The sequence below is a fragment of the Medicago sativa genome, chromosome 1 (genome assembly GCF_051527215.1).
Source record: "Medicago sativa cultivar Bolivia chromosome 1, Bolivia_mono, whole genome shotgun sequence".
Taxonomy (NCBI): Eukaryota; Viridiplantae; Streptophyta; class Magnoliopsida; order Fabales; family Fabaceae; genus Medicago; species Medicago sativa.
In genome coordinates this window covers 19531310-19548364 of record NC_140749.1, presented here as the reverse complement: position 1 = coordinate 19548364, position 17055 = coordinate 19531310, and the positions used below count along the sequence as shown (strand labels likewise).

The 17055-nt window shown below is 32.8% G+C and overlaps 3 protein-coding genes across 3 annotated transcripts; all 3 read right to left on the bottom strand.

Moving 5' to 3' along the window:
- Positions 1-1602: 1602 nt before the first annotated feature.
- Positions 1603-7789, bottom strand: LOC146953412 (RNA demethylase ALKBH10B-like). Its single transcript, XM_085709593.1, has 8 exons — positions 6938-7789; positions 6191-6286; positions 5649-5746; positions 5404-5521; positions 4336-4446; positions 4132-4244; positions 3864-4018; positions 1603-2562 (listed from the first exon to the last, which is right to left on the bottom strand). The coding sequence occupies exons 1-8, from the start codon at positions 7533-7535 to the stop codon at positions 1875-1877; spliced, it is 1977 nt and encodes a 658-aa protein (XP_085565719.1). The 5' UTR covers positions 7536-7789; the 3' UTR covers positions 1603-1874.
- A 2882-nt stretch (positions 7790-10671) lies between these two features.
- On the bottom strand, positions 10672-11544 carry LOC146953411 (protein trichome birefringence-like 2). The gene is made up of 4 exons (XM_085741453.1): positions 11428-11544; positions 11126-11322; positions 10973-11039; positions 10672-10716 (listed from the first exon to the last, which is right to left on the bottom strand). Exons 1-4 carry the CDS (start codon positions 11542-11544, stop codon positions 10672-10674), a joined length of 426 nt encoding a protein of 141 aa, XP_085597579.1.
- Positions 11545-11708: 164 nt separating this feature from the next.
- Positions 11709-12341, bottom strand: LOC146953410 (protein trichome birefringence-like 4). Its single transcript, XM_085709579.1, has one exon. It carries the CDS (start codon positions 12244-12246, stop codon positions 11710-11712), a length of 537 nt encoding a protein of 178 aa, XP_085565705.1. The 5' UTR covers positions 12247-12341; the 3' UTR covers position 11709.
- Positions 12342-17055: the final 4714 nt, after the last annotated feature.

Sequence of the window (17055 nt, the reverse complement as noted above, 5' to 3'; positions counted from 1 at the left end):
AATTTAGTTTGTCAAATACAGTACTTTTTTTTTTTTGAGCAAAAATATAGTAATTACTATATACACATTTAGTAGAAAAAATGTTCATCTATTATAAACATATTAGTGAAAAAGTATATGAGTATACTTTGGTAATGAATTAATTAAGATAATCATAATAATCCAAAAAAATATTAAGATGATCATATACATCAAATCAAAATTCAATATACATTTATTTGCTTATTTTATAGAAGTGGTCTTATTCATATTTTCATTTTACTACCAATTATTCCATAATTGAAAAGAGTCTTTGCCATGTGCCAAACAAATTTTTCAGGCAAACAGTTGAAAGGGAATTCAATGCATGATACTAAAAGAAATCCAAAATGAATAAAAAAATCTTAATAAAATGTATTTTATTTTAAAAAACATCTCATTTTCTTAATTGGATCATAATTTTTTTTATAAATCGTGTCAATCTTTTAATAACTATTCAATGTTCTTTTTTTTTACTGGTATTTTTACGCACAATTGTAAAGACTAATCTCTCAAATAAAGTATGATCGCAATGTTCCTTGATGAACTTTTAAAAAGGTTTAATCATTGTAATAATGCTTTAAAATAGTATTTATAGAAACATAATAATAGATCATTAAAATTTAGATATTTCAGAGCTGCTTTAAATTTTCAAAATCTCAAACGTGGTCCGTAGCTATAAAAAGAAGTGTGTTTCTCAAACATATTTTAAATTTGTCATTGACACTAAATTACAATTTTTTATTGGATAATATGGTATTCTCAATTTAAATACGGCCACTATATTTATACACGCTTTTTTTTAATACGGCCACTATATATACACACGCTTTTTTTTTACTCAAATACACCAAATGTACTAATGGCTTGCAATAGTAATTGTTCAAATTGAAAATAAAAGTTATTCGCGAAATATAGAGTAGGGTCTCACAATAATGGAAATAGATCAAATCAACATAGATTTACGGTTTATTCTACGCCAGGCTAGAATTTTTGTGGCGCTTGGACGCATCATATGAATCACATTGAATGCTTGAATTTTTGGGGTATTATTCTTCCTTATGCAAAATATGTCTTCTTCATGATCCAAAATCTCTAATCTTCATCATACCAACAACATCCTTAATCTTCTTCCTCATACCAATTGAAACCCCTAATATATTTCCTCATCCCAACCTAACTACTAATCCTCTACCTCATTCATATCAACCAAATCCATAATGATGGTGAATCTAAAAATCCCAATTTGAGAGAAAAATGATGAGTGGGTGGATCTCCATTTGCAAATGGCATAGAACTAATTTTAGGGAAAACTAATGGAGTAGCATAGAAAAATCCTTCTTTTCAGTAGACATGTTCCAGCTACAAACTCACTCTAGCTTCCATTTTGGACTTAATCAAAAGTAGTCTTCACATAGAGCTAAAATTTATTGACGTGACTTCGTAAATTTCAAGGACTAAAAATGATTGACCCTTACAAGTTTAGAGACCAATTTTGTGATTTACTTGGTTAATAATATTTTTAAAAATTGGTTGAAGCGAACATTACCACGATAAAAATCAATAGCAAAATGCGCAAAAGAATTTAACGAGGGAAAAATCTCTAAGTATGAATTAAGAATTGAGTTTTCTCTTACTATAGAAGTTAATATATTAAGACAACAAAAAGAAGGAATGGAACTAACAAAGGAAGGATTTTGAAGAGAACCAAAATGTTATACATCCTTCCCTTGTTCTCTCCTTTGCAGTATAATGTTATATCCACCGTTGCCGCTCTTTACATTTTGCTTCAAACTCAGATTAAGTTCTTAATCTATCTCTTTCCTTTGATAAGCTTTCCATCTCTCTCTAATCTCTCATTGGCTTGCAACAGTTTCTGCATTGCTTTCACCTTTTTCCTCTATAGCCTGTTCAACTTCAGTTGCACCTGCATTACCATTGCATTCTTGTCTTTCAATATTTCCATTCATTTTACCTTTTGGTGAACCATTAGTATTGCTATGATTAGATTTCCCATTTTCCTTTATCGTAGAGGTTGGAATTCCAACACCCAAGTTCACTTCAGTTAAGGTACCTTGCGAGTGCTGAGATGAGTTAGCAGAGCCAGGCGGAAGGAAGACTCCTGTGCCGGGAACAACGACTCGAGGAGGAGGATGCCTTGGAGGAGCCACAGTCCATCCTGTAGAGCCAGGCGGGATTGGCACAGGTGTAGCAAATTGTATGGGAGTTGCAACTGGCGCTGGGACAAACAATGGCTGCATGCTATTAGGAGCAACATGTAGGGATGGAGCCGGCAGCACCCCGGTTACTTGAACAGCAGAATAATGCTTGGGAGCTAACGGACGATGACTAATATGATTCGGAGATCTGTTTGATGCGGGTGACCGATGTGAAGTTGCTGACGGAGCAAGACCTTGAGCATCACTTGGCAGAGACTTTTTTGGTTGAGACTTTGCAAAAGTAACAAGAATGCGTTGTTTGTGAATAGAAGGAATAGCATGTTTCGCAAAATCAGCTGATTTCCCTTGCATCACTAGAAGGGACCTACAGTTGCAACAGAGTAAATAATAATAATAGGCCATAATAATCGGGTATTGAATTATTGAATCTGAAAAAAGGGAAAAATAAGCAGTATTATACAGCATAAGCTATCTATCTGCCTCTAATTACCATAAGCAATGTATTTAACTCAACCATTAACCTCCACGAACATAATGGTATGAAACTTCTAAGCTTATTAGAATTCCTAGTATCGAGTAACGATCGAAAAACTATGCGGCAATATTAAATAGTGTCAGTCCCCATATCATGCATCATGATTCACGGCAGCAAAAACTCCTTGAATACAATTGACTAAAAGCACGCCTTTCAAGTTACTAAGCCAAATTATAAGCACAGTAACATAGTAGAAAACAGATTTCATCGTTATGAAATAAATACTATCCACAAAAATTGTAAATAAAAACATCAAAATAGAACTTTTTTTGACTGTCAAACAAAAACCTAGAATTCATGGATGATGAAACACAAGGTCTCTTCATGGTGCATGGAACATCAAGTGATATAGTTATCAACTAAAAACTTCAACTAATATATTTTTCAATTATCGTAAAACCTACTTAGAAAGTAATACATTTGGCTTTGACCAAGTACATTTAAAGATGAGGCTACCAAAGAAAACAATTTACCCTACCTAATACTAGGGACTCAACTAAGTTCTAGAGTATAGACATTTCTGCAATGAAATACCATAATTAATTGTCTTCTATGATCCTAATTACAAATAATCATAGTAATGGGTTGTGTTACTTTGACACGCAAGTTTAACAAAAAAAAATTGACAACAATTTGGTTGGTTAACAAAGTTTAAATATGGTGTTAGTTACGCTTAGTGGTTTGACACGCAAGTTTGACAAAAAAAAAACGACAACAATTTGGTTGGTTAACGAAGTTTAAATATGGTGTCAATTACGTTTAGTGGATGATTAATTAATATAATAAGGTGTAGCAACTAATTAACCATCAACTGAATACAATTGACCATGATTTTAAACATCATCAACCACAATTTTAAATTGTATATTTGAACACGATTTGGATGATTAACTTATATCGTTGAACACCAGAAAGTCATGGTTAATTACATTCAGTGTGATGTGAGCAGTTAATGAGTTGCGACATCTTGTCACATTTATTAACTGTTCACTGAACGCAGTTAACCACATTTGAATAGCATTAACCATCAAAATTGTAGTCAAATTTTGCTTCAAAATATCATTTATCCAATAGTAACAACAACAAAATAACAACTAGCATACCAAACAAATAAGGTTAACAAATATTACCCAGGTCCAAGAGAAAGCTTGACATTGCTTTTATAATCCCCAAAGTGCTCTGAGACAAATGTTCTCCCAAAAGTCATGTCACATTCAGTCAGGAAAAGCGTATAAACAGGCCTTCCAAATGAAGACGGCCAAATGTTTGGCGTTGAATGGTCACCCTATAGATAATTGTAATATGGATACCGTGTTACGTTTACAAATTTGATATCTAACCAAATTTCCCATGTACTCACCCCCTTCCAAAAAAAAAAAAAAACATACAAGAAGCTACCTCATTATAGAAATCGACGATGCAAGCATCAGGCTTAACAGACATGACTTGTGAGGCAGCCATGCGCTCAATGATATCTTGAAACAAGGAAGGCATAGATTCCACATTCTTATCTGTCAGATTCATTTAGTGAAACTTCATTGGTCATTATTATAGAAGTAGGGAATGTGGCTACAAACTGTGTATGTGAGATAGAAAACCTGCCTTTGAACGACGCTGTCACATTGTCCACGTCAGCAATTGGAACACCCAACTGAATCATCTCTCTTCCATGTCCTCTTATGGGCCTTTTGTTAACCACATATGTCGGACTCCCTGTTCATTAAAGATATTAGCAAAGTAACTAGCAGAGCGAGAAAATTGCAACATTTTGAAACTTAGGGGGTGAAAAGTGCAATTTAGCCAAAGACATAATACTTAAAGTTTACTGCAAGAGCGAGAAAATACATAGTACAATAAATATTTGACTTGGCATCAGGGCCGTCTTAAACAATTTAGAGACCCCGTTATAATTTAAGATATTGGCCCCAAAAAAAAAGCACAAAAAAAATGATGGTCTAAAAAAAATTGGGGTACAAAAACAAAGGGTTTGGAATGGGTTAAATGTTGAAAATAAATAAATTTTTTAGCACAAACGACGACAGGCCTATATGGGAAAATATATAAAAAAAAAAAAAAAAACAAAAGACTAAATTTATTATAAAAAAGGTGCCTGCCGGTACTTGAACTCATGTCAAGAAGCTACAAATAAAAATTAATACCACTGACCACCACGCATCCTATGATTTCACTCCGACACTGAACATATATAACTCATTTTTTATGGCCTTGTATATTGAAAAAAAAAAAAAATTGGGCCCCAAAAAAATTGAGGCACGGTGTTATAGCCCAGCCTCGACGGGCTATGGGCCGGCCCTGCTTGGCATACACAAATGTCGAGCTACCATTTTAAAGATGATAGTTAGCATCAAAGGTAATGCCATAGACCTCCCTTTGATAACTTTTTTTGAATAAGCCAAAATGACCTCCTTTTGATAACTACTCAACTACTTTAACAAAAGACTACTAAAATAATACATATATACAATCATTATTCAATGAGATGACCAACATTAAAAATATGTGCGGAGAGCCTATCAAGTGTTTGCCACACACATTGACCATTGCATAACAATCAGACAAAAATCTATAAAAAAGAACCAAAACAAAGAATGAAAAATAAATTAGCGATGGATTCTTTCAATATGAAGACGTACAACACAATTCACTTACCTTGAAATTGTCCTTTTCTTCCAGCAACCCTTAAATCATTGACCAATGAACCAAGTTTTGAAACTTCAGTACTATTAAATAAATCTTCGTACAACCTCAGTCCTTCAACAACATTAACCTGAAGATTAAAAACAGATGCCCCATAAAATAAAATATAAAAGATATAAGAAAAAGAAGGTATTACACATCGAGCAAAAATGACAAAAAGAAATGAGGAAAAACAAACTATATTTAAAAGATCCTACCATCTTCCCATCAAACATCTCATTGCTAACAAAAGTTTTTCCTGTGGTGGAACCACTCACGTTCTGTTGTTGATTTTGCATAGAATGTGAATCATTTTCTGAAAACACATTGTACAAGAGTATCAGTATGATGGAAAACAAATATCAAACCAGTCTTCACAGCAAACTACATGTATCCTATAAGGTGACTCTCTTCCTATAAGCACATGGTGTATGAAAGCTAGCAAGCAAGGGAGTAAATGAGTAAGTAACTAAAGATAGATATTTAAAAAGATTAGGATGTCAATTTTGGGTACACAGCATGCCTGTGACAAACACAGAAAGATGAGGGACAGAGTCCGAAGTCCGAACATTACTTGCTGTTTTTTTTTTTTTTGAAAGAGAGTCTGAAACATTACTTACTGTTAAAAACTTGATTAACATTATCTTATATTCTAACATTTACTCTATTCCCAAATTTCATAAATACACTTAGCAAAGTCTGGTGCTTTCTATTATTCAATATATATCATTATTCAAATCATAGTCAACAGGAAGAAAACCTCCAGAATTTGATGCACATTCTGTGCTTGACAGAGATCCTTGAGAATTTCCAGAGCTCTTCAAAAGGCCATCAGATTGATGATTTTTTATAGCATCTGCTCAAACAACCAGTAGATGAAAAATTCAATATGGCTTCAAGCAAATATAATGCATACAAAAATTTAAACTCTGAAATGTTACTATTTTTAGCAGGCCAAAAGGTCGGAAGTCGTGTATATACAGATAAACAATATTCACAGTAATGTAGTATAATGCACATCATGATTTTAATTGCAGTCAAGTGGCCTACAATGGTCTCCGAATTGCAATTTAAAACCATTAAAACTGCAACACGAAAAATCCAGATCATATGAAAAATAAATTTTGCATAAAGCTACAAATAACTATATCATCTAGAGATCCAAGATTAACCATGGTGTAGTATAATCAGTTTTATCAATTGCGGATCACAAAAAATATTTGTTTGCTAGAATTCCGCAATTTCACAGCCTATAGCCGCTATTTGACAACACTTTCACTAAATCGCATATCGCGGAATAACGGCGATTTGTTCAAACTCTGCTATACTATAGCGCCGCTATTTGAAAATACTCGGTATAATGCATATCATAGTTTCATATAGTGATCTACAACAACAACTGTGTGACCCTAACATTGTGGTTTAACAGTCTCCTATGACTATATCTACAATCGCAACCGCAATTTAAAACCACGACTCAAATAATCGAACAAAACCCATCATTTACCTTTCTTCTCCTCAGCAGTGTCTAAATTCTTATCATCCTTATATCCAACTTTGCCACCAGATTTAACTTCTTCACTCTTATCAACTACTTGAGACCCTTTAACCACAAAATTCCCTTCACCACGACGATGATTTTCTACACTAGAATTACTCCCTTCCTTACCATTCCCACCCTCAAACCTCTGCCATTGCCTACCCTTCCTAAACTCCTTAACAACCGGCTTCACAAACCTCTGCTGCCGCCTCCACGCCACCTGCTGCAACGCGTACGCAACCTCGTTAACGGAAAAATACTGCTGCATAAGCAACACTTGATTCCAATTAACCCTCCTCTGCTGAATTGCACCAACAACATGATCATACTCACCACTCTCCCCAATAACACCTAAATGCTGACACAAACAATCAATAATAGCATTAGCAGCCGCGAATTCGCTACGAATCCAATTCATAAACCCATCTCTCTCATCAACAAACCATTGTTGTTGATGTTGCTGCTGTTGCTGTGGTGGTGGTCTGTACTGCATCTCACCGGCGGTAACCACCGCCGGAAAATGCTTAATTTCCGGTGTTACTGCATTTCCCATTGGCATTGCCATGAAAACTCAATAACAACAAAATCAAAATTCACAATTTAGAATTCAAAATTCAGAATTTAGTAGTAATAGTAATAAATAAATTAAAAATTAGGGTTTTTGTGTGAAATTGAAGCGAAAAAGTGGAAAATTTGATGGAAAAAAAATTAGGGTTTTTTTTTTTGTTGTGTGTGAATTGTGAGATCTACGAATGAAAAAGGAAAGTGTGAAGATGGTGGTTTGTTGAGTAATGAGAAGAAAGGAGTTTGGTGGAGAATGAAGAAGATCTAGGGTTAAGATTATTTTATACGCTTTGTCATTTTTTATTACTATTTTCATTTTCATTATTATAGATTTTAATTTATTATTATAATTAAGTTTTAGATTTTTTATTAAGATTATTTTGGTTTATGCATAGAGTCTTTATTATTAACTAAAAGCACTTAGATCAAATGATAAGATATCTTGTCGGTGCACTTAGATCAAATGATAAGATATCTTGTCGGTTTATCTAAAGATTCTGAGTGTCATTCATTGCAATTAAGTGATTAGTCTTTGCAGTTGATAAAGATATTTATTCACAAAAAAGAGATTGATTTAACTAGCAATGTCGATATTAGTAGATTGGACACATTTATCCAGGTTGAAACTCGAGACCCTATACTTGTGTGTGTGAGTTTCAGAAAGTGTGTATGTCGTTTCGTCTATAGATAAGAAAATATAATAGATTATTTTGGTTTAGACTTTAGAATTTATATGTTGAAAAAGAAAAGGGAAAAGAGATGACTTTTGGGGTAAAAGAGAGGATTTTGATTCACACATGCATTAATTTAGATCAAATGGCTTGTATTTTTATTTATATTTTGGATTTGATCTATTGATATTAAAATGTGAGATGTTTTATCTTTATTTATTGGTTTAGATTTTATGACTATGTCAAATTCTTGTTTTCGTTATTATGTGGAATCTAAAGTTTCAAGGACTGGTATTCTTTTGAAGTTGATATCTCTACACTTAATTGTAAAAACTAATCAAATCGAGCTAGTAGAATCACAATGAATAGCATAATTCTTCCTCAAAAATCTATAGTTAAGTCGAAAGCGATTTATATAGTCCCTTGCTATTTTACTTTGAGGCAATGTTTCATTTTTTTTTTCCTTCTTTTGGATTTTATGAGTGATTATAGTTTTCACTATCATATGCTAACTTTTACATTTTCAACCACATGTTGGTGGGGAATAAGTGTGGTATTTTGGAAATAATGAAATAACTTTTAATTCATTTTCTCTATTTCTTTCATTATTCATATGGATGCTTAAGTAAAAATGGGCCTAATTTTTCAAGACTTTGTCCCATGCATATGCACTTAAAGTCTTGATTGTAAAGTCTTTATAGTTTTAAATGCACCCAACCTCTTACTCTTTTGTCAATGTTACTATCAGATAGATTTTCAATGGTGAGAGGTTTTGATTCCAATTTGAATAATTAATACAGTAACCACGTTGTGAAAAGTGTAAATGCATGCTTTAAGTGTCATATTAACTTCAACCACATGCCTTGACTTTCAGCATGACATCATTTTAATTAGTGCAAATATAAGGTGTGTTTGGGGCTGAAGATCCTCTCCATTTAGAAAATAAATGGAAGGATGCAATTTGGAGAGAGATAGACACATAAAATAGGTAGTGGGTCCTACCATAAAGTGGGTCCCACCATGATTAATTACTTTTGACTTTTTTATGTGTCTTTATCTTTCCAAATGGTAGAAATGGAGAGGATAATAAATGGAGAGGATCTTCACCCGTGTTTGGGTAAACTTGAGAAAATGAACTTACTTTTTTTTTTTAAGATTTTGTTAACGAGTGTCTCCAGGATATTTTCTTAAGCATTTTAAATTAAGTAATTATTTTTTTAAAAATGTCAAAGTTTTAAATTTCCAATGCATTTTATTACACAAACTTTCATAAAAAAATTACATTTTAAAGCCCTTAACCAGTACCCGAAGGCACTAGCTAACATTTCCTTTTTTACAATAAAAATGAACTTAATCACTTGAATGTTCTTATTTTTTAACTTCTGATGAAAAAAGTTTTTATTTTGAAAGAGTTCCATATTTAGTAAATTATTTCGAAAGAGTTTCTATTTATATCAAGGTGTGAAAAATACTTATTTAGGTACGAAGGCTAAAAAGGAGTATGCGTATTTTCTTAACTTATTTCCCAAGTCAACAATTATTAATTACGAAAATAAATTTACTTATAGGAGTACTCCTTCGGACACCGGTCACATTTATAAGTAACTTTTGTTTTTTTATATTCATTAAATAAATGTACATCGGTTATTTAAATGTGACCGAAGTGAGTATTCTTTAGATTAATTAAATAACTTTTGTTTTTTCAGATTCATTAAATAACTGATGTACACAAATTGCTTATAAATGTGATCGGAGATAGTACTCTTTTACAAAGTAATTTTTTGTAACATTTTTTGAACAACATCATTTTAAAGTGAGTTTAGAATATGTTTGGAAGGATGAAACGTTGTGTGAAATTCAAATCTTTTTAGGTAAACTTCAATGTTTGGATGATAATATGGAGAATTTTCAATATGACGAAAATTTATGAAATATTTTGTCCAAGTTAAACTTAGACAAATTCAAATGACACTTAAAGTTATAAATTTCAATTTTTGCATTTCGGTCCTTGTATTTTTCAAGATTTTACCTCAATAAATTTCCAAAAATTGCAAATTGACCTCTAATATTTTAAAAAAATACAAGTTGACCCTCAAATTTTTCAAAAATTACAAATTGGCCCCCTTTAAAAAAATTTCAATTTTCAAAGTTGGGACAAAAAACTTCAAGATGTACAAAAGTAGCTCAAAAATAATAACAGTGAAATAATTTCATTACTCTATCATGTTGATGAAATTCACAAAATCATTCTAAAGTTGATATTTTAATGATAACAAACTTCATTGAAATAAAGAGATTAATGATGTGATTCTGATATGTGTTATGATCTAACAAGTTTCTCTGAGTGTCTTTTGGAGTAAGCTATTACAAATGCATGGATATCTAAGAAACATGAATCTTAACAACACCCCTAAAAAAAAAAATGAATCTTAACAACACCAAGTGATGAGAAGAATTTCAAAATGATCAAAAGCACTTCATAATGAGATCAGAAGAAGCATCTCCTGAGCTCTACAAAATTAAGAACAAAATTGATCAAGGAATATGAGATCAGAAATTGATTCATGTAAGTCTTATAACAAATTTCTTCAATAAAGATAAACTTCATAATAGACATTAGAAAGACTTGAGATTGCAGATCAGATAGGAATATCAAAAACACTTCAGAATGGTAACAAGGAAAGTCAGAATTGATTCTCATCAACTGATTTTCATCTCAGAAGTTAGGATCAAAACTTTTGAAACAAGGAATGAAAATTAATTGTACTTGAGGATACAAATCAGAAACTTCTAATCTGTCATAGACATGATTACCTTCCTGAAAGTAGTTTCTACTGCAAGAATGAAAATTGATAGTAGTTAGCCTTTGAACTACTTATTAACAGTAAAAGAATAGTGTCTTAGCAGAATTGATTTTTACCCATTTTTTGTCTTGTCATGATTCCACCAGTGTCCTGTGTTGAAAATGATTATATCAGCATCATAATACTGAGACTTGGAAGCTTGAATCATGTCAAGCCTAAGAGTATCTCTTTGAGGAACTTCATCGTCACGTGACACTTTCCATTCTTGTACAAGAAACGGGGATTTCACAAAGTCTATGGAGCATTCATAATCCTGATTAACATCACAACATGTCAAAAACACAATATCAAACCTTAAACCTTAAGCAAGCAAAAGCTCTATCAAATTTCTTAAGAAAAACAGCCAACACATCCTTACTTTGAATTTGAAAGAAAAGAAACCTTGAATCCCGAATTCACGGCGTCCAGAAACTTCATAGAGTCTGCTCTTATCTTTAAGAGAAGCTCTCAAAGCACACACCAAAGATTGCCACATGTTCCTGTTTAAAGAGTCTCCTACAAACACCACTCTCTTACCTCTCAACATGTGCAGCATTTTCAACCCATCAAACCTATATGTATATATCCAAGAAAGAAAAATAAAATCAAATTTACAACACAAATAAATTAAAATGAACATGGTACATTGGTATGTCGAATTTTACAAGGTAGGGTAGAAATTATAGAACCTTGGAATTTGACAACCATGTGGCTTCCAACGATATTTAAGAAACTCAAAATCTGAACGTCCATTCTTGAAACAGTTAAAAGTATCATCAAGAAAAGGACACGAACCATGTTGATAAGCAGGTTCATGAGAATCATCTTGAATCCAAGAGCCATCAAAGATATCACATGAACTGAGGTCTTGTGATTCACTATTTGTTGAATTTCCTCGTGTTCTTTCCGCTGCGGTAACAGAAGAGAATGTGTTGCTCTGTGCTTCTGAAACTATGTAAGAAGTGAATGGTGCATGTATCAATACACGTTTGAAAGAAAGTGGAAAACGAAGAGAAGGAATGGTACTGGTCATGTAACTGTAACGGGTAGAGTATGTAGTGTATGATACTGAGAGGAGAAACAGAGAGAGAATGAAAAAAGGGACTGTTAAAATGTGAGTTCTTGGACGTAAGAGAGGGTGTTGAAGAGTTCTTTGAAGTTCAGATGAATTCGGCAATGGTTTCTTGAGGCAGGCCATGAGAATTTTCAAAGAAGAGTATACATGTTGAAAATTGAATAGTCTATGAGCTATTTCTTTCTTTCTTTTCTATATTTTCCTCTTCGTCCTCCTGGTCAAGGTGTAGCACTGTTTTGGGATGTAATTTCTGATAGACACACAAAATGATAAAATTTAGGCTAGTTCTATCATATACAAATGAGTTAAGTTGTACCATATGTAAATTTGTTCCTACCATTATATCAATCAGTCATATCATTGCTTTTTATTTACAAAGTGACAACCAATCCCCTTAACATAGTTTAAGTGATAGAGAAAATGCATTGTTATGTGCATGGTCGTATGGGTGGAAATATATTAGGACGAACTAGGCTTTGCAAGGTATAAGTCAGGTCTGTCAAATTTTATAAGGCCTAAGTCTCGCATGCGACTTGTCTTAAACTTACTTTTTAGGTCTAAGTCTGACATTTTGAAAGTCTAATATGGTCTACTAACCTATTTAAAAGTCTATATCGTATTAACATATTTAAATAAGCAATGTGATTTGAGTTTAAATAGACTAGCGAATAAATATATTGATTAGATTAAACCCTCTTTTGATAATCAATATGAGTTTTTAGGGAATTTGGCTATATGATGTGTTATATTTCAATTATAGTATAATAATACATTCAAATATACGAAAAATTAATGGATACTAATAAACTTAAATTAATACAATTATTCATATTTACTCTAATAAACCTAAGATGTTTTTTGAATGACATGTGGCCCGACCTTTTAAGCTAAATAGGCTTCTAAAAAGTCTAGGCCTTCTATTTTTAAGAAAAAAGCTCGGTCTGGTCCAACCTATCGCAGGCTAGGCTGTAGGCCGGTCTGGTCTATTCCCATCCATATGCATGGGTCGGGGTTCAAACACTAGAAACCCCATGTATTTACCTTAAAGGGTGAACTCTAACCACTAAGCCTGACAAAAAAAAGAAGACAGAGTGACAGTCATCCTTAAAACTCAGAAATAATATTTGATCATTTTTGTGGAGTTCATAGTTTAAATATGACTCTAGCAATATCACCATTACCCGTCCTATAATGTTAATAGATAGATAACTTTGGTAGTTAAAATAGATTCTAAAATATGTATATAAGATTAAACTAACTGCACTTATATATCTTTCCCATTAAAATAATAATTAAAATTAAACAACATAAAAACTTATTTAGGTTAGTACGACGGTATTTGCTTGAGATATTGGAGTGTGCTTCTTTCAATGTTCAAGTTCGATTATCTTCGAAGTCAATTTTGTGAAATACAAAAATGTATCGTCCACTTCCTACAATTCGGCATGAACCTTTGGGTAGGCTTTGCAGGATCAACAACAATAGTTGCTCCCATTCAACACTAACACTTCTTCATAAGCTTTGCGAGTGAAGTTCCTCTCTTTTTATATGTTCATTCCCGATCTTTTTTATTTTATTTTGAAGAGGTGCATTCCCGATCTTTTTAGTCTCTTGAATATTCGATTTAGGTCAAAAGGTATGGTACAACGGCCTTTCCTGAAAAGATAACTAGAGCTAATAGAAATCCAATCCAAATCGTTTCAAGAAAACAAGTCTTCATCTTCTTTACTTTAAAAGTAGGAGCGGGGAATTTCAAATCTTCTTTACTCTCCGGTCTGGTCTATTCTCATCCATATGCATGGGTCGGGGTTCAAACACTAGAAACCCCATGTATTTACCTTAAAGGGTGAACTCTAACCACTAAGCCTGACAAAAAAAAGAAGACAGAGTGACAGTCATCCTTAAAACTCAGAAATAATATTTGATCATTTTTGTGGAGTTCATAGTTTAAATATGACTCTAGCAATATCACCATTACCCGTCCTATAATGTTAATAGATAGATAACTTTGGTAGTTAAAATAGATTCTAAAATATGTATATAAGATTAAACTAACTGCACTTATATATCTTTCCCATTAAAATAATAATTAAAATTAAACAACATAAAAACTTATTTAGGTTAGTACGACGGTATTTGCTTGAGATATTGGAGTGTGCTTCTTTCAATGTTCAAGTTCGATTATCTTCGAAGTCAATTTTGTGAAATACAAAAATGTATCGTCCACTTCCTACAATTCGGCATGAACCTTTGGGTAGGCTTTGCAGGATCAACAACAATAGTTGCTCCCATTCAACACTAACAACTTCTTCATAAGCTTTGCGAGTGAAGTTCCTCTCTTTTTATATGTTCATTCCCGATCTTTTTTATTTTATTTTGAAGAGGTGCATTCCCGATCTTTTTAGTCTCTTGAATATTCGATTTAGGTCAAAAGGTATGGTACAACGGCCTTTCCTGAAAAGATAACTAGAGCTAATAGAAATCCAATCCAAATCGTTTCAAGAAAACAAGTCTTCATCTTCTTTACTTTAAAAGTAGGAGCGGGGAATTTCAAATCTTCTTTACTCTCCGGTCTGGTCTATTCTCATCCATATGCATGGGTCGGGGTTCAAACACTAGAAACCCCATGTATTTACCTTAAAGGGTGAACTCTAACCACTAAGCCTGACAAAAAAAAGAAGACAGAGTGACAGTCATCCTTAAAACTCAGAAATAATATTTGATCATTTTTGTGGAGTTCATAGTTTAAATATGACTCTAGCAATATCACCATTACCCGTCCTATAATGTTAATAGATAGATAACTTTGGTAGTTAAAATAGATTCTAAAATATGTATATAAGATTAAACTAACTGCACTTATATATCTTTCCCATTAAAATAATAATTAAAATTAAACAACATAAAAACTTATTTAGGTTAGTACGACGGTATTTGCTTGAGATATTGGAGTGTGCTTCTTTCAATGTTCAAGTTCGATTATCTTCGAAGTCAATTTTGTGAAATACAAAAATGTATCGTCCACTTCCTACAATTCGGCATGAACCTTTGGGTAGGCTTTGCAGGATCAACAACAATAGTTGCTCCCATTCAACACTAACAACTTCTTCATAAGCTTTGCGAGTGAAGTTCCTCTCTTTTTATATGTTCATTCCCGATCTTTTTTATTTTATTTTGAAGAGGTGCATTCCCGATCTTTTTAGTCTCTTGAATATTCGATTTAGGTCAAAAGGTATGGTACAACGGCCTTTCCTGAAAAGATAACTAGAGCTAATAGAAATCCAATCCAAATCGTTTCAAGAAAACAAGTCTTCATCTTCTTTACTTTAAAAGTAGGAGCGGGGAATTTCAAATCTTCTTTACTCTCCGGTCTGGTCTATTCTCATCCATATGCATGGGTCGGGGTTCAAACACTAGAAACCCCATGTATTTACCTTAAAGGGTGAACTCTAACCACTAAGCCTGACAAAAAAAAGAAGACAGAGTGACAGTCATCCTTAAAACTCAGAAATAATATTTGATCATTTTTGTGGAGTTCATAGTTTAAATATGACTCTAGCAATATCACCATTACCCGTCCTATAATGTTAATAGATAGATAACTTTGGTAGTTAAAATAGATTCTAAAATATGTATATAAGATTAAACTAACTGCACTTATATATCTTTCCCATTAAAATAATAATTAAAATTAAACAACATAAAAACTTATTTAGGTTAGTACGACGGTATTTGCTTGAGATATTGGAGTGTGCTTCTTTCAATGTTCAAGTTCGATTATCTTCGAAGTCAATTTTGTGAAATACAAAAATGTATCGTCCACTTCCTACAATTCGGCATGAACCTTTGGGTAGGCTTTGCAGGATCAACAACAATAGTTGCTCCCATTCAACACTAACAACTTCTTCATAAGCTTTGCGAGTGAAGTTCCTCTCTTTTTATATGTTCATTCCCGATCTTTTTTATTTTATTTTGAAGAGGTGCATTCCCGATCTTTTTAGTCTCTTGAATATTCGATTTAGGTCAAAAGGTATGGTACAACGGCCTTTCCTGAAAAGATAACTAGAGCTAATAGAAATCCAATCCAAATCGTTTCAAGAAAACAAGTCTTCATCTTCTTTACTTTAAAAGTAGGAGCGGGGAATTTCAAATCTTCTTTACTCTCCGGTCTGGTCTATTCTCATCCATATGCATGGGTCGGGGTTCAAACACTAGAAACCCCATGTATTTACCTTAAAGGGTGAACTCTAACCACTAAGCCTGACAAAAAAAAGAAGACAGAGTGACAGTCATCCTTAAAACTCAGAAATAATATTTGATCATTTTTGTGGAGTTCATAGTTTAAATATGACTCTAGCAATATCACCATTACCCGTCCTATAATGTTAATAGATAGATAACTTTGGTAGTTAAAATAGATTCTAAAATATGTATATAAGATTAAACTAACTGCACTTATATATCTTTCCCATTAAAATAATAATTAAAATTAAACAACATAAAAACTTATTTAGGTTAGTACGACGGTATTTGCTTGAGATATTGGAGTGTGCTTCTTTCAATGTTCAAGTTCGATTATCTTCGAAGTCAATTTTGTGAAATACAAAAATGTATCGTCCACTTCCTACAATTCGGCATGAACCTTTGGGTAGGCTTTGCAGGATCAACAACAATAGTTGCTCCCATTCAACACTAACAACTTCTTCATAAGCTTTGCGAGTGAAGTTCCTCTCTTTTTATATGTTCATTCCCGATCTTTTTTATTTTATTTTGAAGAGGTGCATTCCCGATCTTTTTAGTCTCTTGAATATTCGATTTAGGTCAAAAGGTATGGTACAACGGCCTTTCCTGAAAAGATAACTAGAGCTAATAGAAATCCAATCCAAATCGTTTCAAGAAAACAAGTCTTCATCTTCTTTACTTTAAAAGTAG